Source organism: Myotis davidii, unplaced genomic scaffold, assembly GCF_000327345.1.
Source record: "Myotis davidii unplaced genomic scaffold, ASM32734v1 scaffold168, whole genome shotgun sequence".
Classification (NCBI taxonomy): Eukaryota; Metazoa; Chordata; class Mammalia; order Chiroptera; family Vespertilionidae; genus Myotis; species Myotis davidii.
The window spans coordinates 5563981-5582619 of record NW_006383016.1 but is presented as its reverse complement, the minus strand read 5'-3'; the positions used below and the strand labels follow the sequence as shown (position 1 = coordinate 5582619).

Below are 18639 nucleotides of genomic sequence, written 5' to 3'. Positions count from 1 at the left end.
GAATGCCAGGTCCAGAACAGGTTCATGGCAGCCACTGGGACCATTTATTTCCTCCCAGGTACCCCGTTCCTCCTCATTGCCATCGGGCCCAGGCGGATGACTGCCATATGGCTCCACCCTGCCCCATATGGCTCCATCTCCCTAGCAGGGGCGCTGGAGAACATAAAACACCGCTGTACGCTTTTATTGCAGCCCCTTCTCATTCCCCTCCATCTGCCTTCCATATGTTTATGTGACTCCATCAGGCTCTTGCACACAGAGCCTTCTGTAATGAGGACTGCCGGCCGGGCCAAGATAAAGAACTAGACTTCGCCTCCCTCGGTGACAAGGAGCCTCGATTACTTTCAATATGTGGTTCATTTAACATTCAGACGACCACACACTCATACCCGGTTTCCTTCAATTTGTACACAAAATGAATTTTCTTTCATATTTATAATCTCTTTCAGTTTTATCAACAAAAACCACATGGTGGCTCCTCTGTTGATAGCCCTGTGCAAGGAGTTTTGAAGAATTGTATGTGACTGCCACATAGGCACCTCTATTACATGAACATCAATCTAAAGTTGACTTTCTTATTGTCATCAAATTCTCCTTTGATCGGAGGAGAAGTTGTTACCATTTCCCCCATCAAGTGCCTGTGCAACAATCTTAAGTGTGTCCTCCACAAACTCTAAGAAAAGGAGAAGGAATGAGGAGAGGCTGACCCCAAATGGTGTCTCCATCCCCCCCATTCACGCCCCCCCCCCCACCTCACCTCCGTGAGTTGCCGGTATTCTAGTCCAGCTTAGGTCAGACCACTGCACCTAGTCCTCTGAGCATGTGGCTAAAGTGACACAGTTGATCCCAGTGTTGGTGTAATTGATAAAGTGGGATAGCAGTCACTAGACACCATGCACAACACCAGTTCCCGACAGGAGGCAACTCCTGGCATTAGGAAGAGGAATCGGGGTGATTTCTCACTCCCAGTGTTCAACAGTGGGAACTTGTGATTGGCCATTTTCACAGGAAACTAATGGCAACAAGAAAGAAAAAGAAATCAAGTGAGGCCTTGTATTGGCTTTCATAATTTCTACCCTTGTCAATATGACCTGGGCACAAAGTCTTGTATTAAAGAATAAACTGTGGTGCTATTAAGAAGAAAGCATTTACCGCCCCTTGGCCCCCAGAACCTCTACCCACGTTTAAAGGTGTCCTCTTCATGGCAGGGGAGCTGCCGTATTCTAGTCCCAACCACCTGTGAGAGGCCGTCTGGTGATCAGTACATGGGAACCCTGGCCGGTTCCAGGAGGTGCTCTCTGATGAACACGGGACACGGGAACGTGCTCAAGCGCACCAACTATTAACTGATGGGCACACAAACTCCCCCTTCCCCCCCCCCGGGCAAATGCCAGGAGAATACACTTTTCCTTTAGCTTGTTTGTGTACAAATGACAACTGCTGATTTTCTTGCCCAAACATTCCTGCGCAAAATAAAATATTTATTTGAAATTTGAGATACTGGAGGAAACCTGATTGGGTCATTTTGCTTTGTTTTCCTTACCCACTGACACATTTCACACATCTTGGTTTCTCTTAATGTCCTTTGTGATGCAAGAGAGAGCCAAACATCAGGTAGGTTCAGAGAGACCTCTGGGAACCCAAGTGAATTCTTGCTTCCACCTATGCTGTCATTTCACAACCCTTCCTGCCTGGAAAAACCTAAGGAGTTACTTTGTCCTAATACAACTGAACACTGCCTCTTCCTGCTGCAGGCAATATGTGATCGCAAACTGTGGGCATCCCAGGTGCTCTGGGGGCAGCAAAAAGTGCCTTTCCGTCAGGGGATCAAGTTACCTGATTCAGGCTATAGCCAGGGGCCTAGTCATCGGAATAATTGCTCCAGGCTGGAACTATTTACAAATCTGGTGAAGAGAAGCAAGTACTCACCCTTCTGTGAACAAGAAAGCGTGGCTAGTCCTTCTGTACATGCAATAGTAGTGTTTGCAAAAGGGCAAAGGTGAGAAAGCTAAACGGGCATTTTGCTCCCAGGTTAAATAGAAAAGACAAGGAGTCCGATCAGTCAGACTTCAGTGAGTTATAATTTCTGGACCGAGAGGGCGTGCTCTGAGCGGCGTGTAAGCCGCTTGGGAAAAGGCAGAAGTTGCTCAGCTTCTAGTTGCTGAGCAGTTGCAGTAACTGTTGACATTTCTGTGGGAGGCTGCTCCCCCCAATGCAGAGCTCCCCACAGGCCAGGTGAATGCTCATTAACCCCTCGCCTGCATTTCTTCCCCCTGAACACTGGCCTCTTGCCAACCGTCTTTAGGGAAGGTCTGGTAAAAACTGCCCAAGAAACAAGCACATCTGCCTGCGTATCCTCTTCTTTGTACAGCTACCTCCCCGGCAGCTGCTCGGATCTCCATGTGTCCATTTAGTGGATTTAAACAAAACGGCACGGGGCCGAAAGGGGGGGGCACGGAGCAGACGCTGGAGCAGCCCCCTCCCGGGCGGCCACAGTGGGAGGGTTGCTCCTAAGGAAACACACTGACAAGGGCAGCGGCGCTGAGCCTGGAAGCCGGAGACAGCCCGGTCTTACCTGTTTCTTTGTCCTGGACTTCTTCCAGGTGCAAGTCATTCAAAAGGTGCTCCAAGATCTTCTCGGGGGTCCCGGACACGACCACGTATCTGTCAGAGAGCAGAGAGTCCACCGAGTCATCCTCAGTGGAGGACTGCGAGCGGCTGCTCCACGCATCGTCCTCGTCCTCCTCGTCAATGTATTTGAAATAAGGCACATCGAAGGTGGGCAGGGGCAGCGGGCGGTCCGAGAGCCCCGCGCCATCCTTCCTCTCCAAGTGCGGGTCGCGGACCCGCAGCCGGGAGCTGCCCATTGTGCCCGGCTCCTGACAAAGGCATCCCCTAAATGCTAAGAGATCTTGGCCATCTCGGGCTTTCCCTGGGAACTGAGTCCATCTGGCTGCTGAGAGCTCTGCAGTCAGCTAGAACGCTGAGAGGCGGAGAGAAAAAGGAGGGGGAGGAGAAGGAGGCAGAGGAGGGAGCGAGGGGGAGCGGGGAAGGGAGGCAGGCAGGGAGGGGAAGCGGCAGCGCCAGCTGAGCCTCGGAGGGAACTCACCTCCAATCGCTGTCCGCGCTCCCGCCTGGGGAGGCCTGGCCGGGCTGCACTTTCCTCAGCACCAGGACGTTCTGCTCCTGCTCCCGGACTGTGGTCACTTCACCATCCTGCTTCCGTCGGGGACGGGAGAAGAAAAACGGGAGAGAAAATTAAAAAGGAACTCCCTAAAGCTGCATTTTCTTGGGTTGCTTTGTGCCATAATTTCTCTAAAGATTCAGAATAAATCAGGAGGCTGGCCAAGAATCTCCCTCTCAGACAGTGTCCAGGCTCAAGTTCCACAGACACAGAAAGCATGAGGGAAACAGAGGTACTTTGAAGTGTTTTCATGTCACCATTTGGGTCTCAGGGAACTTCTGTGGCAGCAGGTAGAGTTAAGTGAGAAGATGACCTTTATGCGTGGGGGCAGAAAAGGGGCTAAAAAAATAAAGCGGGTAGAAAACCCATAAAGTGGGGATAAGGATTCTGGCTTCATTTTAAGCTACCTGAACAATTTGAATGAAAGAATCCAGAATTTCACAACATACAACATACACACTGCACGTGCATTCCCTCTTGCCTGGTTAGTGCTTATTAAACAATCGCTTTTAGAATGGGAAAGTTATTTACAACATTATTCTTTAAAATTTATCTTTATTGCTAAAAGTATTACAGATGTCCCCTCCCCCCCCCACCCCGCTTCTTCCCCCCAGGCCTTCACTGCACTATTGTCTGTGCCCGCCCCCCACACCTCATTTAAACACAAAAACAATGAACAAGCCACATTAAATAGTGGTGGTAGATACCTATACTCAGTCATGTCACAGCCTTGCTTTAAAAGGTGGGCCTAAAGCTACCCATTCAATCATTCAGTTCCATTTTTTTCCCAGACTTGCGATGGGCCTTCCAATTTATCATGCACTTGTTTTGCCAGAATACAAGCAACAAGGGATCTCTAGTAAGAATCTCATCTAGGCTGAGACTCGGATGTCATGGGTGAGTGCCCTGACTTTCCTCACCTCAGTCCCTCTGAAAAAGGAGAGACGGCGGAACAATCAGTCATTTCTGCACACACAGCTTCCACAGCCCAGAGCCAGCGTGGCCGCTGACGTGGCTGTCGGAGGGGCTGGCTGCTGACCCAGCAGTGTGCTGCGGACCCAGAGCGATGGACTCTCTCAGAGTGTGTCCTGTGAGATCTTTCCCATGTGCGACAGCCAATCAGTGTAAGAGGGCCCGGAAAAAAGAACTTTAAAATGCACCTAGTCAGAAAACCTAGTTTCTGGATATCTGAGGATTTGAGCAAAAGATTAAAGCAAGAAAAGTTGACAGTAAACTAGGCTTTATCTTAAAAATGATGTTGCTTCTTTAAAAAGGGAAACATGTCTAGGGTTCCCTGCATGTTTCTGCTGCTGGCAGAAAACCCTGCCTTATAATTAAGTGCAAACATAAAGAACTGTCTTCACCAAAGGAGAAGAGGCACTAAGTCTGGCCTGCCTTATTATCTGAGAGTCCCACAGACCGACCAGGGATCCCCATGTATGTTGTTCACCCTTCATGAGGAAAGCAGAGCACTCATCTTGTTATAACTGTCAACCAAATCAGTGATAAAATTATGATTTCAGCTCCCAGGATCCTGACTCCTCAGACAATGCAGCGACCTAGTCGTTTGAGTCCTCCAGATCTTCTTAAACACACAAAAATATGAGTCATTCTAAAACAGCACTATAATTTTATGATGATTCTTTTTAAATCTTTTGGTGGCAAATAATTTTCCTATGTAAAGCTGATGTATTACATTTCAGCAAGGTCAGACACGCAGTTACTGTGGCAATTAATGTGGGATATTCATTGTTAAACTCCCCAAGGACAGAGTGCGACTCCTGCAACATGAATAGCAATGTGTAATTGCTCTCTCTCATTTCTCCAAAGGGCTTCTTTTGTTATCCACAGGAAATAAGGTGGCCAAAGAGAGGGGCACATATTGAAAAAACACATAAACAGCAGCAGAACGTGAGCCTGGGATACTGGGACTCACAGAAACAAGTAATTCTGTAAACAGTAGATTTGAAAGGACAGAAATCTTCCCCGGGTTTTCCTCTTCTCAGAAGCCAATACTCATTTTGCATGAGCTCACCGCCGTTCTGACGTATGTTGCACATTCTTTGTGCACGTGATCTATGGCATTATTAACTTCCACGGGCCATGCACACACATACGGATGGGAAGGGCTTCCCTAATGTCTGTGCAACTAATATGCATTACAGGGCCGTGCACAGAGCAGCCACACTCTGCTGGGCAGGGGACAAGCTGCATCATATTGATGTACTATCAATAGCACCTAATGTCATAGTGGTGGTTTCCATTTCGAAAACCTGTTAAAAATAAGGAAGAAAAAAGGCAGAAAAATCTATGTATAAAGGGAGATGTAAGTTATCTAAAATTGCCATGAAAACATGATAACCCTCTGCATCATAGCTGGCTCTCAAGAAGGAAGGTTAGATTAATGCCTCCCGACCTGTGCATCCTCACCTACTTGCTCTTCCTGAAAAAGAGCAGAAGTGGCATGGTTGGGGGTCTGGGAGTGAAAGTAGTCTAGTGCTTACTTGATTAAGAATAACAGTATTCAGAGAACTAATGATGGAAAATAGGTTCAATGACAAGTAGCTCACAAGATGCAAGTAAAGCATTAAAACACTTAATTTACAGTCATTTATTCAACAAACAGTGAGGATCTCTTATGGCAGCGGTTCTCAACCGGTGGGTCGCGACCCCTTTGGCTGTTGAATGACCCTTTCACAGGGGTTGCCTAAGACCATCCTGCATATCAGATATTTACATTATGATTCATAACAGCAGCAACATTACAGTTATGAAGTAGCAACAAAAATAATGTTATGGTTGGGTCACAACATGAGGAACTGTATTTAAAGGGCCAGAAGGTTGAGAACCACTGTCCTATGGTAAGGGCACTGTGTTGGCCACCAAGTGGCAAGCAGATATGAGCAAAACAAGTCCCCCTGCCCTTAAATGACAAGTTAATAGGCTCCATAACAACGTAAGTCTAACTTAGCACCCTAAGATGAGGCCAAATGCAAGAGACAATACAAAGCTATACCCCATGGGATTTGATGGTCAAAGATGACTGTGGGTGACAGAGAATGGGATGCTATTAAATCGGACAAAATGTGCAGAGAAACTGGTTTTGGTGAGAGTGGTGAATCTGGTTTCAGACAGTTGGTGTTTTAGTAATGATAACACATCATGCTGTCGACGGGCAGTTAGAAATAAAGAACGAGGACCCTGGACAAAGGTCGGAGACAGAGACAAATCTGTGCATTATTCAAGTTTGGGGAGTGGATGGGATTAAGAGGGACAGGAGAGAAAGGGTATTATAACAGTGAGGATAAAGAGAAGAAATACAGAAAGCTGGGGGAAGCGGTAGGGAATCAAAGTCATGGAGGAAACCTATGGCAAAGATTATGAAAAAGTAAAATCAAGACGAGTCAGCAGAACCTGGAGGGCACTGTCTCAGGAGATTCAAAGAAAAAGCTCGCCTGACGCTGCCAAGTTCACAGAGATGATAAGTCTAAGACAAAGTGGTGAGAAGATCACTTCAGGCCCAGTGGTGGGGAGAGGGATGGGGAGATGTGAGTGAATGGAGAGGAAGTGAACCACATCCCAGGAATATCATCATGAAAGGGAGGAGTCAGACCAAGGAGCCTGCGTGGCTGGGAAGGCAGGGTGGGGAGTGGGTATTGAGAATATGTGACAGGTTCAGGAACACAGTGGAGGGGTTCGGCTATAAAAGGACTGAGACTTCAGCCTTTCAGAGAGGATCACGAGAAAGAAGATGGATGAAGATTAAAAAAACATGTAAGTAGAGATAATAAGGAAACTTAGGTAGATCTAGGACAGTGGTTCTCAACCTATGGGTCGCGACCCCTTTGGGGGTCAAACGACCCTTTCACAGGGGTCGCCTAAGACCATCGGAAAACACATATATAATTACATATTGTTTTTGTGATTAATCACTATGCTTTAATTATCTTCAATTTGTAACAATGAAATTGGGGGTCACCACAACATGAGGAACTGTATTGAAGGGTCGCGGCATTAGGAAGGTTGAGAACCACTGATCTAGGAGATGGCTTCTAACTTCTTAGTACATTGGGAACCAAGGACATGGTATGGAACTTTGTGGTGAAGTTGGTGGCCTAAGGAGATGATTGGGGGAAACAGGCTCAGAAGATGGTGAGGTAGGAGACGAGATAAGAAAGCTACGGACGAAGTGCAAGAGCACCACTGGAGTAGAGGTCAGATGACCGGAGCAAGTGGCAGACCTCCGGAGTGAAGGGACTTCTGTAAGTGCATCAATGATACAAAAGGTGAGGTGGGGGACTGTGTATATTCCCAGAAGGCACCATGCTTCATGCTTTGGCCCATGGTTGGGATATGCTGTGAGAAACTCCCCTCTCCCAAAAACATACCTTAGCCCCCAGATATGCATAAACCAGTTCTTTCCCCTACTCTCTTAAAGGGATGGTGGTAGGAACAGGAAACTCCAACAATGAACAGGTGTCCTCAGCTGAAGGAGGGGGCGGATGACGGACAGGAGGAAAAGCATCATGGGGCCTTTGAACAGAGCCATCAGGAGTACGAGGGCTTCTGAGTTTCCCTGGCTCCTCATCTTTGTTCCATGCTTTGGGTGAGTAACTCTGATTTCTTTTCCTTTTATGGCTACACTTCTCTCCTGCCCATGAATTCTGAATGCATAACAGAACCAGTACCTTTGGCTTACTTTGGATTAACTTCCATGATCATGATCAGCTTTTGTACTTTGAAATAAAACTTTTTTCTTTCATTTACTCACATAAAAGACATACTTATTTTAAGATGAAAATACATATGGGGCAATAAAAAATTATATTTTTTTCTAAACAGGTGAAAAATTGGTGTTCCCAGTTTAGCAGGCGTTAACTTGTCCTGAACCATGTTTTGGTGTGTATTTATATTTCCACTTACCACCAACACTAACAAGAGAAAGTGATCACTAAGGGACTTCTCAGCCCTGCTGGCATTGCCGCAACTGCTTCCTTGAGTTTTCCATTAGCAGAGATAATGGAAAATATGTCTCTCCCAAGCACTCCCATAAAGCAGCCACTGGTGTTCTCCATGGCCTCGTGTCCCTGCCGCTCGGTGAGCATAAACTCTTACAAGAGGGCTTAAGTAGGGGTTTGTGGATGGGCTTTTGGGATACAGAAACCCTCTGAAAGCATATAAAGTTTTATGATAGGCACATTTTTTCCTAAGCAGAGTTCAGAATTTTAATTCTCAATGAATCTATACACTCCAAAAGGCACAAACCACCCCATATGAGGCAACTCATATTTTATCACCTCATCTTCTTTGACGAGTCTCCTGCCACTAACTCCCTTTATCCAGATCAGATGCCCAAAGAACCCTGCTATGACACCCATCATGCTGACCTTTACTTATCCGGTCCTTCTGTGTTTGCCTCGAAATTATGACATTTTCAGGGCAGGGACTGTGACCCCTACTTCTCTTCGTAACACAGAGAGGTCTGGCATGTGATAGTCACTTGATAAATGTTCATTGAACATGCAAGTTACTGAGCAAGCAAGAGAGTGAGAGAATTATCTTTAAAACAAAGAATTCTCTCTCACATGGCTCAAAGGTCACTCTTACTAGGAGGCATCCTTTACCCGCTCAACTTAGCCACTTTTCTATTACAAAGCTCATTACAATCACATGAGATAACTGTGTTTTGAACTTGAGTGTCATAATTATTTATTCTATCTGTCAGAATTCTACCAAATGAAACTCTCATGGAACTCACATACACTAGTAAGAGGCCATGTAACTAACACAACATTAAGGAAGGCATTCACTAAATGGTATTGTCCCTCAGTCTAGGGCACATAAAAAAAAGGGGGTGGGCATGAATAGATCATACTATGGGCTAAACTATGAACTGGGCAAGATGTGTATTTTTTTGCCCTCTAATATCCCTTTCCTGCTCCACTGGGCCTCAGCCAGGATCCTCCACATTCCTCCTGTGGTCCAACGCTCCATAATTAAACTTTGTCTGAAGCAAGCAGCACCAGGGACCCTTTCAGATGGAGAACACAAAGAATCACCTAGCTTGACACCATGACATGCAAGGTCATACAAGTGGCACAGATCACAATACTGTTTTCCTTCAAGTTCGTGAACATGGTAACTGAAGATGTTTATTTGTAGGAAGGCATTTACTATGGACTGAATGTTTGTGTCCGCCATCCAAAATCTCATATATCAAATTACAATTCCCAGTATGATGGTGTCTGGAGGTGAGGTTTCTGAGAGGTAATTAGGTTATGAGGGTGGGGCCCTCATGAAAGGGATTAGTGCCCTTATAAAAGAGGCCCTAGAAAGATCCCTCATCTCCTCTGCCATGTGAGGACACAGTAAAATGATGGCCAATTATGAATCAGAAAGTGGGCTCTCATCAGACACTGAACCTGCCTGTACCTTGATAGAAATTAATTTCTATTGTATGTAAGCCACCTAGTTTGCCATATTTTGTTATAGATGCTGGAATACACTAAGACAGCATTTATAGCAATAGTTTGTTATGACTTTTTTCATATCATAACTTCTTGGTTTAACTTTTATTCATCCCAAAAAGTTGAGTTCAAGAACCATCTCCCCCAGTCTACTTTGGTTGGCCCCTGGGCAGCACATGAGTCCTTCTGACTCAGCATTCCAAGGAGCACACGCTGATGCACTTTTTGTCTCCCTTCTAAAGCATAAACTCACTTGTGGGCAGGTATCATATCCTCTTCAGTTTTGAATTCTCAATGAATAGCCAGGTCTTGACACGTCACAGATACTGAAAGAACATTAACTAAATGAATAAATAAATGAACAGAATTGTAAATGGGTAGCCTTGCCGGGTGGCTCATTTGGTTGGAGCATTGTTCTGTACATCTAGAGGTTGCAGTTTCGATCCCTCGTCAGAGTGCATACAGCAGCAGAGCCTGTCTACAATATTACAGAACCAGGGAAGGCAGTTCTTCAATGAGTGGGAGCTGGACAAGATGACCTCAGTGTCTCTCCCAACACCAAGATTCTACAAAATTCAGCTGTCTTGACTCTACTTTTCTCACAGGAGCCCACAGTGTTGTCCTTCCGAAATAGGAAAGATGCACATGAGTTAGCAGTTAGGTGTGTCTTCTCATCTTGTACTACAGAAATTCACACACAGCTTGCAAACCAAACCGCCAGTGTCCGCATCGCATCTATTCTTGTCCTGCTAATGTGGGTACAGCAGAATGGATGCACTTATCTGAAAAAATAAATCTCTTCTGGCCAAAACCAATTTTGCCTGAGAACAACCTTCATAAAATTTGCTGACAATGTATCTCATGATTCTTTATTCTCATGGGGAAAAAAGTAAACCGATTTTTTAAAAATATTGCTGGCAAGATAGACCTGATTAGGAACATACACTGAGGAGAGATTAGTAAAGCAGATGTGTGTCAAGGTGAGTGGTGGTTGAGACTGACCGGACTGCCAAGTGCTGGCCTGGCAAATACATCTTTGTGCAGAAACAGAGTACTTAAATCACGATAATTGGTTTCTTTTTAAAATCCTACATATACTAAGATTAATAACCCAAATTAAAGCCTAAATGGGACTAATAGGATTCATCATCCCCAAAGTTACAAAATCTAGGGAAAGCCTGACTTCCATGGGTGTGAAGCCAACACAAAGCTGTCTTGGAATGTGAACGAACTCCCACAGGAAACCAGGAAACATGACCGGATAGGAAGCTCTGGCTGTGAGAGGGGAGCTGTACTTATTAAATCTTATTGCCTCTAATGATTATCATGTAAAACGAGTTCTTAAATTTAAGAGCTCTTAAATTAGGGCAAGCTGGGAATTTGATCCTGAGGCCAACTTCCGCTAGTAAACCTATGGGAGAAAAGAGCAGGAGAGCTGAGGATAGACTGTAAAATCTTGAAATATAAAGCCAATATCTTTGCATCCCAAGTATATTTCAATATGCTTTATTAGCTTAATGGATCATTCTGGCAAAAAAAGAGAGGCACATTCATCTTTAATGTTTAATGAAGGGACTATTTACAGAAGTGTAGGTAGGTTTGAGGAAATTAACCAAAAAGTGGTGAGATAACCATAAACCAGCTAAGAGGGGCAAGAGGAGGCAAGAGTGAGTACTGGATCCCATTGGGAGCTACAGGAGTAAGTGAGAGGCTCCCAGGGAGGAGCTGCAGTCACCGAGGGGTGTGGTCATGGCTAGGAACCTGCCCTCTCTCCTACACGCTGATGTGCTGTGGCATTTCCCAATAGCCAAGACCCACTGGACAGTGGGAGGCAAGCGATCATGAAAAAAGGAATCCATAGTCCATAGAGGTCAGGACTCACTGCCTGCAGCACAGAGCAGGGCTAGAGTGAAGGAGGGATGGGAATGGGGATGATCCAGCACACCTGACCTTTCGGTTTCCAGAGAAGCTTGTGTCAACTGATGAATTTAGATGCCCCTCACAGGCCATGCAATCCATCATCTTGATGCCAGGAAATCAACTTACACTCTAATAACTTTAGAAGAGGGTATGTTAGCATTTCCCTATCTGACTTAATCTAATTCTTGCATGCTTTATTGTCTGGACACTCTGTCTTGTCTAATACCCATATCAGTTTACTGCAATTCACACCGTACAATTTGCTTTACACTCCACACTCCCCACGTGACCTTTGAGAAGTGTTATTAAATCACAGTTGTTATTGTTGATTTTTAAAAATCATACAAGCCTAAATTGTATTAAACTTTTCCCAGCAAGTCCTCCAGTTCCAGTATAAAAATTCTTGGTTGCCTGGCTGCCATGGCTCAGTGATTGAGCATCAACCTATGAACCAGGAGGTCACGGTTTGATTCCCAGTCAGGGCACATGCCCGGTTTGTGGGCTCAATCCTCAGTGTGGGGCATGCAGGAGGCAGCCGATCAATGATTCTTTCTCATCACTGATGTTTCCATCTCTCTCTCCCTCTCCCTTCCTCTCTGAAATCGATAAGCATATATTAAAAATAAGTAAATAAATAAAATTTCTTGGTTGATGACCAAATTTAGCGATAGAGATGGAGAGGAGAAGAGAGTGGAGGAGTGGCAGGACAAGTTTCTCTCTGATGTTAGCTGTGTGAGAACAGGGCTTTGGTCTGTTTTGCTCCCTGGACTATCCCACCATCCGGAACAACAGTGCTTGGGAAATGAATGAATGGCCTGCTGAATGATGGATGAGCAGGCAGATACTATACATCAGAATGACCCAAGATCAAGGACAGAGAGGAGGCAAAGGCAAGGAGGCAGAGATTCAGCACAGAGGGACACAGTCCAGAGAGCAGGCTAGAGCAGAAAGGGGAAATTTAAGCTAGAAGTCCACAGAGCACAGGTCAAGATGGAGACCACCTGTGGCTAGGAACCTAGGCTCCGTAGTCAGATGTAGGCACAGAGTCAGAGGAACAGGCACAGATCACCCGCAGCAGAAATGGAGCTTGGTTCTGACTTTGAGGCCCTTCTCATCCAGGGAGAGCTCTGTCCTCAGAGAAAGGCTGGGGTCCCAACTGCCCAGGAGGCCTCCAACGGTACTGAGAGGACAGGGCTTTGCCTCATCTGGACAGAAATCCTACCACCATTCAATGGCTGTGTTCCAGGGGGAAGGTGGACTCCTGAAATCCCAATGTGTCATTTGAAATATGAGGCTGTTACACCCTTCAGAACATGTTAAAGCACTAAAAAAAGGGAACACAAAACTGTGTATGCAAAAGGCCTAGCACAGTCTCACCCTAACCACCCTTCGATCACCAATAACTAGATAAAATAATGTGTCAATTCACACACCTTACCAAGCTCCTGCCAGACCCCATGCAAAGGGTGTGACCCACGTCTATTTCATGGGTAATAACCAATTCTTAGTACAAAAATTAAACTCAGATGATGGCAGCTCTTAAAAGAATCTACGACCCAAGTCAAATTAAAGTGATAGCAACACCAAAGTGAAGACAGACCTGCCTGGGTTCAAATCCTAGAGCTGCCACTTACTAGCTGGGTGATCGTAACTGAGTTGCTCAATCTCTCTGAGCATAAGTGTTCTTGCCTGTAAAATGGGATAATAACTAATTCATAATTGACCCAATTATGAATGCTAGAGGCAGAGAAAGCCCTCAATAAATGGATGCAGAAAAATATACAAACTATTGCATCTGTATGACACCCAAGTATAGTAACATCAACACTGGATTTGTACCAGGGCCTTGCTACAATTTTGTTTATGTGTATGTGTGTTTAAATATCCCTATTAAAAGCACACACACAAATAATGTCCTCACATTTTTTCAGTTGCACTGAAAACTGCTCCGTATGGAGGTGTGTGCACCATTGAACGCCCAGAAGCCACCAGGGGAGTCGATTGCAAAGCTCACTGAACCTGCTGGAGACCTGGGGCTGAGGAAATGGATCACTTTCATGGGAGTGGAGGGCTGTGTCTCTCTGCCACTCACCTTACCCTTTCATATTAAGTCTCTCTCACCAAGAAGCCATACCCTTCTAGAAGCTGAAATCTCAAAGAAGGGAGAAATGAAGTTCAGTTGTCTCTGACTCTTACCTTTTTTAAAATATAATTTCAACAGTTAACGCCTTATGAGCTCTGAGTCTTTGGGTGGGGTTCCTGCTTATCTGCAAGGGAACAGTCAGCATCCTTTAGCATCAGCAAAACTGAAGCATAAACAGGAAAAACCATCAGCAGCAACAAACAAGGCGTGACGTCAGCCACGGCCACTGGGGCGAAGCCATTGAACCCCGCTCCTCTGCTGTCCCTCCGTTCCAGACATGGTGGTTATTTCATTCTGCTAAGACTCATCAGATACATACACCCCGCCCCCTGCTCCCACCTGGTTAGTGGGCCCAGGCACACACACACACACACACACACACACACACACACATATCACACACACACACACACACACATATCACACACACACACACACAGGTCTGAGCTGCAATCAAGAAGCCGAGGTCAAAGGGCACCTTGGGCACTGCCTTGGACATACAAGATCTGATAGAGGCCTATTGAAGGTAATTCAGGAGAAATGAGATGCCTTCAAATTCTAAATTAGATCCTTCCGCATTTCCTAACATGTGGAAGCAAAAGGGGGGAAAACTGTCAATCACTGTGATCACTGGAGAGAACTCTGTCAATACTTTGTACATGTGAATTCCACGCCTTGTTTGTTGCTGCTGTTGGTTTGTCCTGTTTATGCTTCAGACTTGCTGATGCTAAAGGATACTGACTGCTCCCTTGCAGAAAATTCTGTCAGTTCACGGCATCCATGCCGACTGTCTGTGAGTTATACTTGCAACAGGTTCTGCCGAACTGGGATTTGCAAAACTGTGGATGACTCAATGCTGGGCACAGCACTTATTTTCACCTTGTATTATTGGTGACCCTCAAAAAACAATTCATAGGTTATCTGAGATTTAAAAAAGAAATCAATCTGGAATTCTGCTTCCTAGATTTTATAGAAATGACACTATAAATGTTACACAGAAATACCTTTTAGTTTGTAAGAATTCTCCAATCTGCTCTCGTGCGCATGCGTGTGTGTGTGTGTGTGTGTGTGTGTGTGTGTGTAACATACATGCATAGTTATTCTAAAGGGAAAATGTCAAACTGGTACTTTCCCAAGCAGCCCAAGGTGGGATAAAAACCTATGCTAAATTATGACTCCAAGTCTCTATATCAGGGGTGGGCAAACTTTTTGACTCGGGGGCCACAATGGGTTCTTAACCTGGACCAGAGGGCCGGAACAAAAGCATGGATGGAGTGTTTGTGTGAACTAATATAAATTCAAAGTAAACATCATTACATAAAAGGGTACGGTCTTTTTTTTTTTTAATTTTATTCATTTCAAACAGGCCGGATCCGGCAGGCCGTAGTTTGCCCACAGCTGCTCTATATTCTTGTAGGGGACATACTTGTCACCTGGGTTTGAATAATTCCAGGTAGCAGCTTTACAAAACCTTTAACAGGACAGTGTGGATTTTAGAGCAGCCTTGAGAGCTAGCCCTCACTGATCCCTATGGCTCTGGTTTCTCCTTCCAAATTCCTCTCACTGAAAACTCAGCTGTGTTAGGCAATGCTCCTGGTTAAGACCTAATTCATAAACTGGAATACTGGAAAAAGCTAACTTTTTTATTTGTATGTAATGAATACTGTTTTTTATTACAGTTGTCTCCCATATCCCCCCTTTGCCCACCTCTCCCCAGCCCTTGCATGCATCCCCCTCCCGCGGCCTTTGGCCATCCCCACACTGTTGTCGGTGTCCATGGGGTATTCATATATGCTTTTGGCTAATCTCTTCACCTTACTTCATCTAGTCTCGCCCATCCCCTTCCCCTCTGTCAGCCTGTTCCATGTATCCTGCCTCTGGTTCTATTTTGTTGGTCGGTTTGTTTTGTTCGTTATGGAAAAAATCAGCTCTTAACTCTGAACACATCTAAAAGCAGCATTCTTCACATTTAAAAAGCATTGAATACTTGAAATTTGCTAAGAGAGTAGCTCTCTAGAGTCTCTCTCTGTCTCTCTCTAATGGTAACTGTGTGAGGTATGGGTATGTCCATTAGCTTGATTGTGGCAATCATGTTACGATGCCTAGGTTTATCAAAATATCACATCATGTACCTTAAATAGATATGATTGTTATTTGTCAATCATACCTCAATAAAGCTGGAAAAATATTAAAATAAAATGTAAAGATAACATAAAGTAACATGCTTAGAAAATGCAAAGGCTTCAAGTCAAGGAACGCTACAACTCTCTCAATCCCTTCTGTGTTTACTTGTGTGTGTCTGCATGTGTGCATGCAAATATGCTTGCGTGTCTGTGAGTACACACGTGCATGTGTGTAACTTCAGTGAGGGCAAAGCATTAATAAGAAGTGCAGCCTCAGTACTTGTACAAGTTATGGAATAAAAAATTCCTAGTTACCATAGCAACTGCTAGATCACATAGCCTGGGAGCATGGAGATACAAAGCATTTTGAGTAAACACCCTGTGTTTTCATGTTTCGTACATTCCTGGATGTTTTTAGAGAAGCACGCCTTTCGTCTCTGCAGTAACCACCTCAGAAACCTCATTCCACTGTTTGCAACAAATTGGGAGAAAGGTAAGATCCTGTCACTCTTGGCCCATTGCACAGCCATGGAAAGTTGGTATTAAAATAGGTTAAGAGAATTTGAAAATGCAACAAAATATTGTTAACACTATTTGAGAAGCAAACAAACAGAATTAGGAAGTGAAAAGGAAGAGAGGAGGTTAAAAGAAGACAAATTAAATTTGGTTGCACAGTAGGAGGTCATTCTCTCTCTTTTTCTGGGGTGGGGATGGGTACGAGGGGAAAGAAGAATGAACTGAAAAGAAAGGGAAGTAGCCAAAACCGGTTTGGCTCAGTGGATAGAGCATCGGCCTGCAGACTGAAAGGTCCCAGGTTCGATTCCGGTCAAGGGCATGTACCTGGGTTGCGGGCACATCCCCAGTAGGAGATGTGCAGGAAAAAAGAAAAAAAAAGAAGAAAAAAAAAAGAAAGGGAAGTATTTAAGCGATGGACCCAAAAGAGTTCTCTTTTCCTGAATACTGATTTGCACCTGGGTGACAAAGAGGACGAAACCTGCCCAGGTAAGATTCTTGCTTCATAAACGGACTGACTGACGTTTCAAAGTTTGTGTCTACTCTTGAGCAAGTATGAATTCTCCCAAAGGCTCGTCCACAGTTACGAACTGACTATCACATGGACCTCCCAGCTTTTTCTGCTTTGTCATTTCCAGGTTAATTTCCTGAGGGACATGCCATTTCATTTAAAGCTTGATCTCCAATGAGCTGGAATCCTGGAGCTGGTACAACTTGGATTTGGAGAGATCTGGTCTGAGGGCTTGAGCTTGGGAAAGATTCTAAATCACCCACAATTGCCTTCTCTGCCCGAGTCAGGCCCACAAACAGTAACTGAAAGCCCAGTGCTAGACGCTGGGGATAAAAGTTCAAGTAAAACATGGGATTGCCTGCAAAGAGCAGATTCTTTATGAGAGAGATAAAAATTTGCATTTTTTTGGAAGCAGTGGTTTGGAGCTGGGCTGTAGATAGAGGTTAATGACTTTAGCCAGTATAAACAACTAGGCCACTTTCCTGTCATTTCAAGGAGTTCAAGGCAGTACAATCAAGTATTTTTTTAGTTTGTCATTATTCAGGAGTTCCGTATCTCAGTCCTCATCAGGACATTCCGAACTCAGAAAAACAATTCCAAATATTTAATGACTTGACTTGAAACATGGCTTTAATACCCTGATAGCAGAGATCTTTCTAGCAGGATATGTTAGCTCAGCCATCTGTCCCATATCAACAGCATTTCACAGAGAGTAAATTTTCAGAAGTTCTATCCACAGGAGTATTTTTAGAACATAAAAGAACAGAATGATTCTTGGCATTGATAGGCATATTCAACCAGAGTAAAAACTCAAAGCCTCCTGAATAATCAATTGGCATCCACTTAATGTGGCAACAGTTTCCCAAAAAACTGTACAACACCCCAAAGTATGGATGCTGCTGAACTTGGGGAGATGTGTGTCTTCCATTTAAGAAAGGAATGTTAGAGCTCGAAGAAACCTTTCATCTTCCACCTTTAAATTGAGAAATGAGAAAACTAAAGCTCAGAGAGGTAATGTCACTCATGGAATTTGTAGTCAATATATTTAGTTTGGAGGAAGTTTGTTAACAGAGTTTCAATTCCTCCAGAATAAAATGATTTTTTAATGTGGGTAACAAAATAGTATATTAAATGAAAGAAAATTTTGCATGTGATAGCTAACCAAGAAATCTTACTTTCACATTACAAAAATAAGTCCCAGCAACACTGAAGACCTGAGTGAAAACTCTAGAAGAAATAGTAGAAAATAAATAAAATTAAGTATTTGGCCAAAAGTTTGGGAAGGGCTTTCTAATTTTAAAAGCAATTTTAAATTAAAAACATGAACCAACAGTTTTGCTCTCAAATGAATAAAAATAAGTAAATAGGTAAGAAACAAAGTGGGGAAAACTACATGCAACAAATATGACAAAGATTTATGTCCTTATATTTAAAGAACTTATTCAAATCAATGAGAAAAATCCCAATGGAAAAATGGGCAAAGGAGATAGATTATTTACAGAAGAAAGGTAAGTGGATTAATATAAATTGTAAATATTCAACCTCTCTAGAAAAGCAATGTAAATTTGAACAAAACAATATCTCCTTACCCCATTATCCTGACAAAAATATTTAGTTTCTCCTCCTAAGAATCATAATCCTCAATGGGGGTGAGGGTGGGGGCGAGGGCATTACAAAGCAAGTACTTTCATGTATTGCTGAAGTAAGTGAAAACCGGAACACTCTTTGAAAAGGAGTTAAACAAAAGCATAAAAGAGATAACACAGTTCATACCTGTA

At 44.1% G+C, this 18639-nt stretch overlaps 1 protein-coding gene across 1 annotated transcript in view; it reads right to left on the bottom strand.

Moving 5' to 3' along the window:
- The window catches only part of RAPGEF5 (Rap guanine nucleotide exchange factor 5), a 153630-nt gene that overhangs the window by 58209 nt on the left and 76782 nt on the right, over positions 1-18639 (bottom strand). The window contains exons 10-11 of the mRNA XM_015558131.1: positions 3110-3216; positions 2576-2664 (exon numbers count right to left, since the gene is read on the bottom strand). Coding sequence (XP_015413617.1) covers positions 2576-2664; positions 3110-3216 — 196 coding nt within the window. The remainder of the gene's footprint in view (positions 1-2575; positions 2665-3109; positions 3217-18639) is intronic.